The sequence below is a fragment of the Ursus arctos genome, unplaced genomic scaffold (genome assembly GCF_023065955.2).
Source record: "Ursus arctos isolate Adak ecotype North America unplaced genomic scaffold, UrsArc2.0 scaffold_20, whole genome shotgun sequence".
Lineage (NCBI taxonomy): Eukaryota > Metazoa > Chordata > Mammalia > Carnivora > Ursidae > Ursus > Ursus arctos.
In genome coordinates this window covers 39,507,753-39,524,717 of record NW_026622875.1, presented here as the reverse complement: position 1 = coordinate 39,524,717, position 16,965 = coordinate 39,507,753, and the positions used below count along the sequence as shown (strand labels likewise).

Here is a 16,965-nt window from a genome sequence, read left to right as displayed (position 1 = left end):
CAAATATTTGTAAATATTTGTTGAGTTGATTAATTTAGAAAACATTATCTTTCAAGAAAAGATGTTGGCCTTTGCCATTTTTCTAGATGTTCAAATAGCTTAAATTCTTCTTTCAAGAATAACAGAGCATATTCATGGGGCATCTGCCATGTGCCAAACACCGTGTCCTGCATAATCTGTTTATGCTCGCAGGTATTTCTCACAACATCCCTAACAAGCAGGCATGAGGGTTTTCTCCATTTTTACAAATGAGGAAACGGAAGTGTAGAGAAGCGAGGTGACGTGCGCAGACCGATCAGCGAAGACACAAAGCTCAAATCTTTAAGCAGCGCATTATTCGATCTGAGCCACAGTGAAAGGTTTTGCTCTGAGTCTGCATAAATGGAAACTCAGGGCCTTCCTTGTTTTTTCTGCCAGTTCTAAATTTGATTGTCTCAGATGTATCATTTATAGATGTTCAAAACGTGTTCTGCAGTTGCATATGAAGGAGATTTGTAATATTTTATGCCGTGCTTTGTAAACTCAGGATGAGGCAAGTTTATTGTAAAAGAGAGCCATAATATATGAAAATACAAAGGGTGGGGCACCTGGGTGGCACAGCGGTTAAGTGTCTGCCTTTGGCTCAGGGCGTGATCCCAACGTGATGGGATCGAGCCCTACATCAGGCTCCTCTGCTAGGAGCCTGCTTCTTCCTCTCCCACTCTCCCTGCTTGTGTTCCCTCTCTCGCTGGCTGTCTCTCTCTCTGTCGAATAAATAAAATCTTTAAAAAAAAGAAAAGAAAAGAAAAGAAAAAAAAGAAAAGAAAAGAAAAGAAAAGAAAAGAAAAGAAAATACAAAGGGCCAATAAACTTATATTGCCCTCAAATTGAGAATCTCATTTAAACTGACAAAAACAAGTAAATTTGAAGTTATGACTATCACTCCAGATATGACTCACTCAGGATTTTTAAGGATCTGAAAATAGCTCATAATCATAAGCATATTATATGTTATTGAATCTAGATAAATTAGAATTCCTTCTATGAAAATGAGTAAGATTCACCTTTATTCCCTTTCTAAGCAGAAAGGATATTTTCACAGAATTTTTAAAAATTACATTTCCACTTTTGTTGCATATAAACATAACTCAAGAAAAAAGGAAGTACACTTAATTGACATGTTTTGGGGAGGTGTGTCATGAACCACTAGATTTCTTCTGTGATTGGCAAAGAATTTAGCAACGTGCCATACTTTGCGTGCTCACAATGAACATAGCTTATTACAGTCCAATTAGCAATTACTCAGCTCATCTTTTTTTTCTTTTTTTTAAGATTTTATTTATTTGACAGAGGAGAGAGAGCCAGCGAGAGAGGGAACACAAGCAGGGGGAGTGGGAGAGGAAGAAGCAGGCTTCCGAGTGGAGGAGCCCGATGTGGGGCTCAATCCCAGGACTCTGGGATCACACCCTGAGCCGAAGGCAGATGCTTAACGACGGAGCCACCCAAGCGCCCCTACTCAGCTCATCGTAAACCTATCCTTCAGAGAGCTGAAAATTAAGATTGAATTTAAAAGGGTTTCGGTTTTCCTAAGTTCCTTTCCTCATTCGCTTTTTTCCAGATGTGCTTTAATTCATCAGCATCTTCACTTCTGCATAGGCTTTTAGTCTGTGGCTGAGTTCATAGGAAATAACTTGTGGCTACTAACAGAGCCTGTAATTGCTACATAGGATCATCATGGATTTGAATATTGATTGTTTTGAGGATTTTCATACGTACAATATTGGATAATATTTATTCACTCAGGTTAGACTCCACATAACTTTGTTGAATATTTTATTTGTGATAATTTTAAGAATGCACAGAAGTCAGCAAATGCTAATTGCTCATCTTCTAGTGTCTCATAATTGTGCTAGTACCTCAGAGAGTTTTACTAGAATAATTAAGAAATAATATATGCCAGCAATTCCACTCCTAAGCATATGCCCAAGAGCTATGAATGCATGTACCCACAAAAAGAATTATTTAAGAATTTTCATTAAGAGTTTTCATACTCCTCCATTAAAGGAGGTAGGGACGTCCCCACGACTCCCAGACATGCTTATTTTACCCATCTGCATATGCCTGCCCCATGACTTTTCTATATAAAGGTAGCCTGATGGACTGGTTAAGAGCATAGCCTCTGTCACCAATGCCTAGGCCTGAGCTTAAGCAAATTATTTGGTCTTCCTATGTTTTAGCTTCCCTAGCTAGAAAATGCAGTGCATTATAATACGGCTTCACAGAGTTCATGGGCAATGTCTTAAAATTGTGTGAAATATTTAGGACAATACCTGGAAATAATACATATTTAATAAATATTAGCTATAGTACATATTTCTTGTTATCACCAGCCATACCAGAATGTCTACTGCATGTCCAACATGCCTTAGGCTTCTACTACAACAAAGGATCAAGTTCTTTCACCAGGCCAGTTTTGTGGGTATGCAATCTGTGCAGCCGCGCAGGGTCCAAAGCTCGGAAGGTCCCTGTGCCTCCAGCTGGGCACTTAGTTTGATGCTCTGTTTTCACCATCTTGAAATTCCCACTAATTTTATCTTCGAATTTGTGTTTTGTCGGTGACATCTGATGGGACGATAGTTCATGTCCATGAACAGAGGAGAAGCACACAATATATACGTCCACTGCAGTTCTTTGCTGCTCTAGTCACTTTGGGGGACATTGAGAGAATGTGACCACCTGTCGACTCATGAGCTGGACCCCGGCAATTAGAAGCTCCTCACCCTTTCTCCTGTCCTTGAAATATGGGCTCCTCTTGCCTCCCCTGCTCCCATAAGCTACCCCAAGAATACACCCTCAAGAGAGGGATGCGGTCTTGGTACAATCTGGATGGTATAGGTGACTGAATACCATCAAGGCCTTTATATAAATATTTAAGATTTGGCAGGTGCGTGTGGAGATCTACTCATCTTGCAGGGCCCAAGACCAGCCTCGTGTGTAAGCTCCCTTGCTCATTAAACCTACCACCTACCAACCTGGAGTAGCTTGACTCTTTCTTTGATCTTTCCCTGCCTTCTGTATATGGGGACCAGTTTCAGATTACACTGGGTAGCACCCAAGGATCTTGTGAATCAACACTCACATATAACATTCTTGATGTCCCACGAGGACAGAATTCCAATGGCCCCACAATGTGTGAGATGTCAACAAAACTCAAATTGGGTACAAGATAAGCATGTTACGTCTATGACTGAGTAAGTGGGGAGCACCGACAACCACTAGAGGCCATGCTTTCCATTCCGTTCCATTCCATTCCATTCCATTCTTGCTTTGAATGCAGAAAGAAAGCAACAACCAAGAAACTCTTATCATTTCCTACCTTGCGCCCCTGAATCAGCTCACCATCTACTCTGAAAGTGAAGACATAGAAGGAAAGGGCAACCCATCATTCCTTTTCCTTTCATGTCTTCCTTACTCACCAGTAAGTAAGTCAAAGATAGTGTGTTGGTAGAATGGGTACATATCAAGAAGTAAAATAACAGTTCAGTTAGTTTTGTGCTGTGTTTCCACTGTTTTGATAAGAACAAAACACATATGTATACACAAACTACAAAATACACGAACTAGCCACAGAAATACAAATTGTGTAATTCTGTTAATTTCACGTATGAGTTAAATGCTCTTATTTTGCATTTAAAACTAGCGTTGCGTAATATAAAGATGAACAGTAAAATTCATGCTAATAATTTAAAATGTTTGTTTTTCTTTACTTAGAATTATATTAAATAGTGAATAAAAAATACCATGACAATTTCAAAAAGAGAACATGGAAAAAAGGAGATAGCTTTATGCTTTGTACTTGCAAGGGTACTTTTTTCCTGCTTTTTGAATAAAGGGTCCCCCATTCTCATTTTGTACTACGCCTTGCAAATACTATAGCCAGCTGTGTCTTTCCCTCTCTATGACTTCTCCCACAAGTTCTACCTGGCCATCTTCTGCAGAAAGTCTTGACCCCCGCCCCCACTGCCGCCCCCACAATTCCTTGGCTATCATGGCCTCCTCACCAGCAATCACCTGGCAAGTTATATTCACATAATTCTCATTGCACCTTCACTCTTCACCCTTAAAGTAGAGTTAATTTTGAACATGTCATATCCCCTAATAGTCTGTCTTTCCTGAAAGGCAGGGACAGGCTTGGCCTTCTTATCTGTCTAACCATGGACCAGAATCACTGGGGCCTTCATAGCCAAAATAAACTCCAGGAACTATAAACAGGCAGAATGAGAATCTCCAGGGCTGGGTCATTTGGCTGCACAACTAGCCTAAGGAGTTGTTGAATGAATAAAAGAATATCAGTGGTCCCGGTGCCTGGAATAGCACTTCCTCTGGTTTTAATACTCCCTAGTAAAATCTTGTCCATCCTTGATGGACTGATTCACATGCCACCATTGCATTCAGTGACATCTCACCTGATTTCATCCATTCTCTTGCAACGCCTCGCCATCTCTAACTTCCTGACCTAAAGTTCCTTACCAGATATTAATTACCTTTGACACTGAGCAAATTCTACTTGAGTTTTACTTTTCTGATCAGACTCTGGTAGTTTTGAAGGCACAGCAGAATGAGGACCTGTGTGCACTCAGCGCAGATGAGTGCAAAATTCAAGGGGCATCAAAAACTCAGTAATCAGGAGAAACTATATTTTAATGCAATATTTTTAAAATCAAAGTTAATGTGCCAATCATCCATGATGAACAATATATTAAGAGTTTAAATAAAGTCAAACTCAGACCCTGTATTTGTACTACTGGCCTCACTGGCTTCAGTGTCATCCCAGCCCTGTTGGACTTCAGGTTTTATTTATCTTCTTACCCCAGCAGTGGATGAATGAATGAATATAAGAACAAATTGCTTCCTTGAACCAAGGCAGTGACTTGGAATTTGCAGATCCTGGTAATGAGGATGTCTTACAGGTGGCTTTGATGTGCCCTCTTAAACCAGCTAGATTGGAACATGGGGCCAAATGCTCTAAATTTGAATATTATTTTTGACTTCAGTCAGGTCCCCATAAGATTATTCCTCCATTGTCTGCCTTCGTGAAAAATAAGAAAAAGAAATGCCAGGTTCTGTTGGCAATCCTTGTTTGAGGGCCAATTCATGGAATCCTTAGTAGTTCATGTTGTTTCAATAATGTTGCATTAAAATTGCCTTTCCCCATTGTTATATAACATTGTTACAATCATAGTCTCACGAATTGTTTGAATAATGCCATGCTATTTATTTCATGTTGTAATTTACTGTTTATTTCAGAAGTTTCCAGGCAAAATGAGATCAGAAAAACAAAGCCATTTGAACAAAGGGAAGCAACAGTGTTTGTTATACTTCATTCTCTGTATGATGTTTCCTTAAGAAGGAATTTAGCTCCAAGTTATACTCAGGAAGAGAAAAAAAAAAAAAAAGCAAAGTTCCATCAGGGTTTAGGGCCTATTATACATCTTTGTGAAGGAAGATTGGCATCACGTTCCTCCCACTCTCCCCCCCCCCCCCCCTTATTACGAAGTTGTTCACAGGGCTCCGTGGCCCCTGCAAAGACCAGGCTGTCAACCCTTGTGGCCTGTTAGAACCAAGCTTTTTACTCAGTGGCCAGAGTTTTCACCCACAGTTAGCCACCAGGGGGCCGCCTATTTGGAACAACTGGTGCAGACTCCACAGCTTTCCTCCAAACCAACCAAAACATCCCAGGGCAGCTTTGGAGCAAAGCCCAGGAACTTCCCTGCAAGGGAGGACGACTTCTCTCCAGCTACAAAACCTCCAAGTCCTATATGGCATAGCCTTATTACGAGTGAAAAATAAAATAAAGCATGGATTTATCACTGAGAACCAAGGGGATTTAAGGTCCGCGGAGTCTGACCGGGAGGCCCCTCCCTCTCGCCAGGGAGCCTGGAGGTCTGCGACTTTTCTCTCTCGAAGCACCTGAAACACTGTGCATTCCGGCGCAGGCAGCAGTTTCCGAATTCCTGACAGTTGGGGTTGTTAATGCTGTTAGCCAGGGTGGTGGCTCCTCACCCCTTTCCGTGGGATGTTCACAAGAAACTGGAATAAATCACACGTCACCGGCTGGAAATCTGGAAAAGTCTCCAATAAATCATCTATACATTGCTCAGGCAGTTGAGGATACAAATCGTCATAGCTCTATCACATTGTTGTACGAATAAATGTGTATATTGAATAATGAAGTAGGAATTGTTTTAATATTATCTATAAGAAAGTAATTGTACTCTGTCAGCAAAATAGTTCTGTTGCAACTATAGCTTCGTATCGACTGCCGTTTAGCTTTTTGGGTACTCACTATTTTTACAAGCATTCTTTTAGCCCGAAATGCAGCTGCCCGCTTCATTTTCTCCCAACCTGAACCGTTGGCTTTCAAGACTAGAATGGGGGGTGGGGAAGGGCATTTTGGACATTCACATTTGCCTGGGGCAGAACTCCTCAAGAGTATAAATTATTTTTGTCTTCCGGGTTTTATTTGTACATATCCAGGGCAAAGACAAATTAATAGGGCAGCCCTCTGGAACCTGTGGAGTATCTCAACTCTGCACACGTCTCCCAAGATGTGCACAGTCTTGCGGAGGGGTGTCTCGCTCAAAGGCAAGCCAGGTATTTTCCAAACTATCATGGGGGGGGGGGTGACGGTAAGGGAACTCCAGACCGCCCGGCCCGTGGGAGGCCCCAGGAGGAGCCAGAGCGCTGTTTCGGCCCGACACGCGCCACAAGTGGTTTGGAGAAAGAGGGAGGAGCGCGGTGGCAAGGGCCGCGCTGGTCTTCCCGGGCAAAGAAAAGCCCGTGCTTCTGGAAGGTCCCCCGCCTCCTTGTCACTCGTCCCCTATTCCTTCCTTTTCTCCTACCAGAGGAATGACGCCCAAACCCGAACCTCGGTGCGCACGCCGCCGGGTGGGTGGACGCGCGGCCACCCAAACCACTGCAACATTGCCACCCTGGGAAGGGCACCCTGGGTGGAGGGCACGGCCGGGACTGGGAGAAGAGGGAGAGCCCGAACCTGGGGAGGCAGGTGCGGAGGCTGCCGGCCCGGGGCGGTGTGCGCGTGGGCCGCGGGGTAGGGGTCCGCGAGCGCAGAGGGGAGGACACTTCTGGGCGCCGGCCCTGGGCCGAGCGGGGGGCGTCGGGTGCCAGCCGGGCGGCTCGGGGCGTTCGCCGCGGCGGGGCGAGCGGCTGGGAGGCCATTTCCTCGCTGCGCCCCTGGCGGAGCCGGGTTTGCTTGTTCTTGGCCGCCGCCGCCGCGCGAGTAGGACCGCCGCGAGGGTTGAAGGGGAAACCAGGTCACCGGTTCGCAGACGCGGCGCGGAGCCGGCGCCCCGGGCCCGGAGTAAGGCAGCGCCCGGGGAGCTGGCCGGGGCGGGCCCGGCGCGCGGGGGGCCCGGAGAGGCGGGGACACCGGTGCCCGGACCACACTCGCTTCCTACGCCTATAAAAGTGGAGTGGCCGGGGAGGGCCGGCGCGGCCCTGGCGGCGGCCGCCTCTCTTCGCCCAAGGAGTTGACATTTTGCAGGACTCGAGCGACGTCCCGTCGCCTGCGCTCCCCGGGACCCCGCCGCCGGGAGGAGGGGGCGGAGGAGGGTGGAGACTGCGGGGCTTGGCCAAGGAAGGCGCACATCCTCGGGCGGGCGGCCGTGACGCGGCGGGGATTAACTTTGCATGAATAATGTGAGTGCGCTTGGAAAGGAGACCTTCGGTTCCCCGGGCTCGGGGCAAGCGCCTGCAGGCTGCCTTTCCCGGGCAGGGGCGCTCAACCCAACCGTCTCGAGGGCACTGGTAATTTGGCGAGAGGACTGCGCGGAGGCGGGGGCGTGTGGGGGAGGGGGAAGGAGGAGGGGGCGGCAGTTCCAACTGTCCAGAAGGGTGGGCAGACTGGCGGCGGGGGTGTCGCGGGAACCTGAGGGGTGCGGGCGGCGAAGCTGCGCGCGCGGGCGGGCTGGCGGGCAGGCGGGTGTGGGTGGGGGGGGTGTCAGCTGCCGCGTTACCTGCCTCCGCCGGGTTTCTGCACCCCGGGTCCGGGAGGAGGTGCCCCTCGTGCTCCGGCACCGCGCGGCGGCAGTCCGGGAGCCCCAGCGTGGGCAGTGGTGGAGCTGAGTGGCTGGGGGCCCCCTCCAATCGCAGCGGCTCTGTTCCTCAAACCCCCAAGCCCAGCTGTTGACAGGCTCCTTGTGAAATGGAGTTTGGCATCCTCAGCGCCGAACCGAGTGGAAGTTTCCATGATGAGGAAGTTCTGTGACACGGGGGTTCGGAAAAGGTTGGCAGACACCGGGGGGTGGGGAGCGGGGAGGCGGTTTAAAGGGACTGTGGGTCCCCCATCCCCCTTTTTTCTCCTGCTCCGGAACTCCGGGGTTTGGAAAGGAGAATAATCCCGAATGTTGGCGTGCGCTGTCGCCGGTGCCTGGCGACTTGGCTTCTCCCCGCCTCCTCAGGGACTCGGTGGCGATTTCGCTAGCCTCCAGGGTCGCGCTTCTTTGCCTTGCTCTTCTTTTGACGCAGCATCTTCCTCTGGGTCGCCTCGAGTTGGTTCTGGCAACCAGGAGTTGTGCCAGCTGTGCTCTCCCCCGCCCCGGCCTCCCGGCCCGCCGACCTCCTGCGGAGGAGGACTAAATTGGGGGAGGTTTTTTTTTTTTACCCCTAATAGATCGCGTCCTTCTTAGCTGCGGTTGTCATTTTGGAGGAGGATTTCCCAATGACCATTGTTGGATTAATATTAGTGCTAATTCTTAAGCCTTCCGATTTGTTGAGGGGGGCGGGAGCATGGGGAGGTGTTTTTAAAATGTATTAAAGGTTAAATGTATAATATTCCATAAATAGGAAATTTTACAGAAAGGGTCTAGAAGCTTAACAATTCATAAACTGACTCACAGAAAGAGGAAAGAGTTTACCTGAACAAACAAGTTCAGACTCTCCACCCTCCCTTCTCCACACACGTTTCGAATTTGTGAAGATTCAAACACTGTGCCTAATCGTCAGTAAATAAATTTGAAACAAACTTTTCCCCTTAGCCTGTTACTGGTTTCAGGTGCTAGTGAGATGTAGTTTTAAAGACCAGTTTTGAAGTTCAAAAAATTAAGCATTCCTTGGACAGTGTATTAATGTCGGAGCACAGCACTTTTTATAATGGTAAATGTATTGGATCATGTAGACCAGTTCAGCAATATCTTTACATTATTTGGCTTTATTTTAGTTTAGCATGCTTATTGACAGTTTAATAATATGTAGCATGCACTATATTACAAAGTAATAAAAATGCATTTTAGTCAAAATATTCCATGATTCATTCTGCAAATTCACGGTGACTGATCTGCTCCCTAATTCACTTCTGCTTACCTTTCTTATTCTGAAACAAGTCAGGGACTAAGCAACATTAAAGAGAAAGGTATTTTGATGGAAAGTATTTTGAGCAGTGGATGTTTTCATGCCAGTTGGCTAAGGGTTTTAATTGAGTCTAGCAGAAATTCAACAGTAAATGATTTGTTTGGGGTATTATATGGAAAAGCATTGATGAACAACCATTTATTATTTGTACATGTTAAACTGATACTATCAGAATCTTATTTTTAATGAATTTCAAAGTTTTATATATATTGGAAGTGGGACCATCTGGTAGTAGATATGATTTGCTTTTCTTTTTTAGTGAGTCAGAGTAAGTGCTACTAAATATAGCCATAGAACTATTTTTTTAATGAAGCAATTCCTGTTGGCATTATAATGCAAAGGCATAATTTTATTGACATTGAAATATTGTTTTATAGAGTAACTGACTTCACAAGAGGAATAAAGATTCCATTTCTCCCCTTTTAGATTCTTTATTCTGCCATCATAATGAATTAAGACAACTTCTTTTTAATCTAGCATTTTTGGGAAAAGGTGATTTCTTAAAATTTCCTTAAGAGAATAGAAAGTTGTGGATTCCTTTCCTTTCCTTTCCTTTCCTGGGATTTTTGCAGTTGTTTGAAGGATGGCATGTGTGGAGCGACAAATGGGATTGCAAGTTTGTTTTTTGGAGTTTTTTTTTTTTTGTAGTAAGCTCATCTTTTTGGTGGAAATCCGAGTAAAGGTGATTGGTTTCTTTAAGCTCCTTTTTGTCATTCTACTGTAAGATTATGTGTCACCTTCTTAAAAAGCCCTTCCATGACCACATGAGCAAAGGCAGTCCCTCATTCCTTCTTAGAACCATCATAGTGTTTTTAGTTTCTTTTTTTCTTTTTTTCCTCCTTCTTTGGTCTTATTTGCAATCTGAATTTTCATTTCAGTTGGTACTTGTTGAATACCTGTCTCCCCCATCTAGAATACAGAGTCCATGAGAAAAAGAGGCTTGACTGCCTCTTTAACTCTTGATTCTCCACATCTCACACAGTGCTTAGCACACAATTGGAGCTGGAGAAATCTTTGTTAAATAAATGAATGGTTGTGCCCACACGTTGTGTTCCTAAAAACACCTGACTAAGCATCCTAAGTGGGTACCAACTGAGTAAGTCACGATCTGGGCCTGTGTATGTCTGTGTGCCATGTATATGTGGTTCAGTCTTTATCTCTGTCCCCCCCTCCTTTTTTTTTGAGATGAAAGCTAGTCCATTCTATATAATGACGATGCTGAGAATTATTTTTGCAAGTTCTTCCTGGGGGCATTTGCGCGTGGAGTACACAGAAATCCTCAGCAGCAGTTTGTCTTACACTTTACCTTGATTCCCTGAAGACACTGACCTTCAACTCCCTGGGTATCAGCAGAATCTTTATGAGTTCCAGAGGCATTGTCAGTGCTAAGAGCGAAATTCCAGGGAACAGACATCACTGGATGATAGCAGTGCCTTCTCACTCAGCAGTTCTGGCAGTGCCTCTGGCCTTGGCAGCCCTAAGGGGACCAAGGGCCTGTGGTGGTATAGCTGGTCTACAAAAGTAGCAGCTGGGGAAGGGGCAAAATAGGACTGTCCGGATATAATACAAGATTGAAAGGGCCCTTGGGGGCAGATCTGAAAATAATCTGGTGGGCACCCTGTGTTGTAAGTTAAGTCATTCAACCTTTCCCCTTTGCCTCTTTTCGCACTTTCATAAACAGATTCTGAACTAGATGATTGTGGGAAATACTGCATTATCTGAGTTTTCAAGTGACCAAGGTGTGATACCTAAAGGGTCATCTCCAAATTAGCTATTCATGGAAACTCTTCTGACAATTGAGACAAAAAGGAAATTACAATGGATAATTATAGTAATTTGTTTTTGTTTATAGAGTATGGACTTTCAGAACTGTGTCTGCAAAAATGCATAGTAAAAATCCCACAAAATTATGACATTGGTAAAAATGGTAGGGGAAAGAAGATCAAAATTTTATACAGGGGTAAAGGTAATTAAACTGCAATCCTATGTGTTTATTACTTTGGACTATTTAATTTAGCTCTGAGCTTCTCAGTGGCCAAGTTAACAGAAAAAAAAAACCCAAAAAACCAGGGTCCAGAGATGGCAGGGATGCATCAAAGTTGTAAGGATACATCATGTAACATTTGTGGAGGGCTTACTATGGTGTCTGGCAGCTAGTATATATGTCTATGAAATATCAAATCATGAACTTCAGTCCTATAGAAAATGAAGTGAAATTCTTTATTCGGTCATCTTTTATGAGAATAAAAAATGCACAAGGCATAATGATGAAAAGAAACCCAGTGGGAGTTTGTCTTTAGGAGCCTGAGCTACCGTGGTTCAGAGGCCGAGATCCTGGCAATTGTCCCCAGTGCAAAAATAGAGCTCCGAAAACCTAGGGGAATGAATGGTTAACATGTTCTTTAGGCCGACTTTCTCAAATATCCAGCGTCTCAGCCAGACTTTTGACTAGAGCAATCTGAGAGGACAGGACAGCCAGGTACTTGAAAATGACCCTACGGCCATAAACCTTCTGAACAGGTGGTCTTGACACTTTGCTTTAGTCTCTATAGCTCTTATCACCCTGCACGGCGGTTTAGGTTTTGTTTCCATTTGTCTCCCCCTCTAATCTGGGATGAAGGACTATGGGCTTATTCATCCTTGACTCCCCAGCACCTAGCAAAGACTTGGACACATGGGCACAGGGAAACACTTGTTGGAAGACTGAACGGGAGAGGGAAAAGTGGTGGTGCTTCACTTTCTCTTCTGATATTGGTATCAAGATCATCTTTGGACTTCATTTTGCCCAAAGTGAATGTTTGCTGCGTGGATTGAATTATATGTCTCTATCACAGTGAGAGGGGCTTAGTTCTAGTGTCTGAACTGGTTGAGCAATGAATGGCAAATTAATTCCTTGCTTAATTTACAGTAATTTTGATTACTTGACTACAAAAATTTGTGTACCTACTATGTGCCTGGTTCCGTTAGTCATTTTGCAGCTCAGTGTGCAGCCTAGTGACCTATAAGACAATATGTATATAGTAATACAAAGGGATCATGAAATGGTCTCCACTGGGATGGAATAGATATGCTTATTGGGCTCCTTCTTATGGCTCCCTAGACAAAATAAAGTTATTTTCATCTGAGGAGGTAATTGTTTTGTTGTTTCTATAGCCTATGTGTTTTCGTGTAAATTGCAGTGGGATTCAGCCAGGATTCTTCTGGTATCCAAGTGGTGTGGAATTGAATATATTTAGGCCAGTGAGTCTCTGATTAAGGATGTTCACTCTTCACCTTAAGTTCCCAAATTTGTTAGTCAATTATGACATTTAAGTAAGTTGGGGGGGGGGAGGTATCCAAATCACTGAGTCACAAATAATGTATTTGCATATGCTTCTCTTCGCAATCTGGCCAACTGACAGCTAGACTAGCGCTCATGTTGTTTGGTCCATACTGTCCTAATTTCAAGAGACTTTGGAGACTTTATGTGCTGGCAGCTGTTCTTGTGCAGTACTATTTTTATTGAGTGAGAAACTGAGCTCTGCTGTGAACGTAGGTATCTTTTCCAAATGGCAAGTTAGGAGAGCCTGGAATTAGAGCCCAGGAACCTTGACTCTGTGTCCCTAGAAGCTTATTGTAGACTTTCCATTATGATAGACACTCTAACATATACATATCTGCATATAACACATAATAATATATATTATAACGTGTAATGTGTATAAAACAGTGTAACAGTGTAACGCGTGTACAGGTGTGTGTGCTGAGTGAGAATAACATATAATAACTAGGAAAGGATTGACCCGAACTAAATTCCTCAGCCAACTTCCTAGTTCCAAATGAGAGGCTTCATGGATCATGGTTTCTCTTCCATGGGCTTTATTCAGAAAGTCATGAGTGATAAGCTGATTAAAATAAAAGCTTGGACAAAGGAATGCAAATTGACAGCAGGTATATCTTCTTAATTTGGGAAATACACTTTTGTGACTCTTCCAGACGTTTCGGGAATGTTTGTGATGAGAAGAGTATAGAGAAGATAGTCATGCTTTTAGTGGCATGATGCATGATCATGACATTTAGGAACCCATTGAATATTCTCACTCATGATGCACATTGTTCAGTGGTTCTCAAGATGGTTCAGATATACTTTTTCCCTTTAGACTCTGTTTTCTTGATTTCAACAATGCCTGCACAGAATAGGTGCTCAAAAAATAATGATTGACAATAATGATTATGACATCCATGGGTTTGGGTCACCTTTTTCGTATTTCTCTCTCATATGCATAAATGTGTCAGCAACTCGCATGTCTGTGCATGCAGACGCTGCCTCTGTGACAGGTGTGTGTCATGTTCTTACATACAGTGAAAAAGGCAGTGCTTGTCTCTGGCTTCCACTGTGGTTCCCAGGCCCAGCTTCCAAATCATGGTGAGAAATGCCGCAGCCACACTGATGTCCCAAGCTAAAAGCCCTGTCATCACGTTGAGTCCTCGTCCATACTCCTGAATGTTTTGGCAGATCTTCATCTTATTTTACATTTTACTTATTTAACCAGTTATTTATGTTTCTCTATGGTCAGTTCTGTTTGGGAAATCCTGAGTTTAACAACTGAATGCAAGAACTGTTCAGAGACTATGTTTATGCTAGGGTGCATTATGAATTCCCAGAGGGAGACCAGGTAACAAAACTTATTTGGTCACCATATTCTTTGTGTGTGTGGGTATGTGTGTGTGTGTGTGTGTGTGTGTAAACTCAAATGGCTGAAGTTCAGTGCAAGAGGTTGTGAAGAATGGTTCATAGCGTTACCCTTTAAAAAATTAGTCTCATTTGTTTTAAGCTCTGACTGCATTTTCTAAGTGATAACTCCTAAGAGCAGTATCAATCCCCACAGCACAGCCTCGTTGCTTTTTCACAAAAAAAAAAAAAAAAAAAAAAAAAGTTTATCAGTTCGTATTCAACACTGATTCATGTTACCACTGTTGAGGTGTTTTGCAGTGAGGTAAAAATCATGCTAAATTGCTCTTACTTTTTAAATATTGTAATCATAGAATGTATCTTTTCTTGACTTTATTTCTGATATTTAGATGTATTAATTTACATAAGCCAGAGAATAGTTTATTTCTGCCATACGTGTTTTTGTTCACTTTTTTGAGTTTTCACCTAAGCTTCACTGTAATTTCTATTACAATTCCAGCCATCTAGAGATCTAGAATAATGTGTTTGTATCTGAATTGTAGCTACAATAAGGGGAAGTGTAAGATTGTATATTGTTGTATTATTTGTTCTTTAATTTTAAAAAAAGGAACCAGGGAAACCTGACACAGAAAAATCTTTTTAAAAACAATTTCAATTATGGCCTATGTGGATGATGAACATATAAATTTATCTTGTACTACAGCAGTTGGAAGGGATCTGAAAAACATCTTGTCCCTCTGAGACATCTCAAAAACAGAACAAAACAATACTCCCAGGCATTTGGCTTATTAGTTTGATCTCACACTCTGTAGCTTCATATACGTAAGGTACTGTGAAGGTGAAGGCATCCTCTGGAATGTACTCTACATGCATTCATTTGCTCTTAGTTAAGAATATATGTTTGGATTTATCTTTATCGAGGTTGCCACAAAAATCAAGCCTTAAAATGAGTAAACTTATTTTTTTTTATCGTGGAACCTGTCCATCCTTTCATTCCTCCATCTCTCCATCTCTCCATCTGTACCTCTATCCCACTACCCATCATCCCTCAGTCTCCATCATATATGCATTGGACATCTGCTGGGTGCCAAACTCTGTGGTAGGTGTGAAGACAGCGTGGCGAACATTTAAAAATCCTTGCTGTGGAGGTGCTCAGAGACTCCTGGGACAACCTACAAAAGTTAGTTTAGCATATAACAGTGTTTCTCCACCTCAACCATTGGCATTTGGGGCCAGATAATTCTTTGCTATAGAGGGCTACCCTGTGTATTGTGATGTTGAGTAGATGTCTGGCCTCTAACCACTAGATATCAATAGCACCCCCCATACTCCAGTTGCAGTAATCAAAAATGTCTCCAGATATTGCCAAATGTCTTGTGGGAGGCAAAATCACCCTTCCTGCAAACCACTAGTATAGAGTAAAGAACCAGTTCTGTGGAGTGGGACTGTGTGGGTTCATAGCCTGACTTTACCTGGCTTTGTTGCATGTGCTCAGTTTCTTCATTAAATGGGATCGCATAGCATTTGACCCACAGTTAAGTGTTCCTAAATATTAACTATTGTAGTGGTGGTAGAATTAATACTTCAACAGACAATTATAATATTGATAAGTTCCATGATGGAGTAAGTACAACGTACAGTGGGAACCCAGAGTTGGGAGTGGAGTGAGTTCTAGGCAGTAAGAACACCATATACCAATGCATGAAGTGGGGTAAAATTATGAAACCTTTGGGAAACTGCAGGGAGCCGGATCTGAGTGATGTTCAATGGACAATAAATAAGGTTGTTGGAACAGGTAGGAGTCACATGGTGAAGACTTTTCTGGCCACAGTAAGGAAGATGGACTTTGTCTTAATAGCATGAAGAGACTAAAGAATGTTCAGCAAGTCAGATTTTTTATTTTAGAAGAGTTTTTTGGGATAGGTCTCGAATGAGAGAGAGACTGGAAGTAATGACCCCAGTTAGCGACTCTTGGAATAATCCACTGAGAGATGAAGGATGACGGAACTGAGGCAGTTATATGTCGCCGTGATGTCTTTCAGAACAGATTTCACTTTTTCCAAGATGTGGCAAATTTTTTCTAAGTTAATTCCAATAATGATATTTTTAGCAAGATGGCTCTACATTTGGGAGAATTTCAAGTTTAATTTGAAAGCAGATTACATGATAGATTCTCTTTAGAATGTTTTCAAATAAAGCTTAATTTAAAGACCATCTCACAGCCTATTCATAGCTGAATATTACTCAAGGGTTTCTCTGCTATTGTATACATATGTCTACAGTTCCCAGTCAGACAGAAACACACTTCTACCCAACTACATTGAATTTTCATTGACATTGGTGCGGTCAGATTCATTATTTAGTATTAAGTATTGCTTTTCTGACTGATAGGGATTTTATTTCTTTAATGATCAAAATTAGAGTTGGATGGAGAAGATGAATGAATGAATAAATGGGACATTATGGAAATACCATCAAATTGAGAATAAAAACATTTTGGACAAGTCTCTTGACTTATCTGAGTTTTAATTTCCTTAGTCATAAAACAGTAAAATTTATCTAGGTAAATTAGATAATCTCAAAGTTATCCTTAGTGCAGGAGCTGGCAAGCATTTTCTGTAGTAGGCCATACAGTATTTTCAGCTTTTCAGGACATGCAATCTTCACTGAGACTACTCAGCTCTGCTGTCATAGTGTGAAAACAGCCGTAGATAGTACATGAATAAATGGTCATGGCTGTGTACCAGTAACTTTATTTACAAAAACAGAAGGTGGGCTGTCGTTTGCTAACCCCTACTAGCCTGGCAGGAATACAATAGAAATAGAATGTGAACCACATATGTAGTTGAAATTTTATTTTAACCACATTACAAATAAATAAAAAG

At 42.9% G+C, this 16,965-nt stretch overlaps 1 protein-coding gene across 8 annotated transcripts in view; it reads left to right on the top strand.

The window, feature by feature from the left end:
* Nucleotides 1-6,532: 6,532 nt before the first annotated feature.
* Nucleotides 6,533-16,965, top strand: part of THRB (thyroid hormone receptor beta) — a 375,214-nt gene continuing 364,781 nt past the window's right edge. For 2 of the 8 annotated variants that reach the window (XM_044383354.3, XM_026496908.4), the window contains exon 1: nt 6,533-6,633. In XM_044383354.3, coding sequence (XP_044239289.2) covers nt 6,588-6,633 — 46 coding nt within the window. In that variant the 5' untranslated portion in view covers nt 6,533-6,587. The other 6 variants (XM_057315948.1, XM_026496906.4, XM_057315953.1 and 3 more) reach the window with 5 other exon arrangements.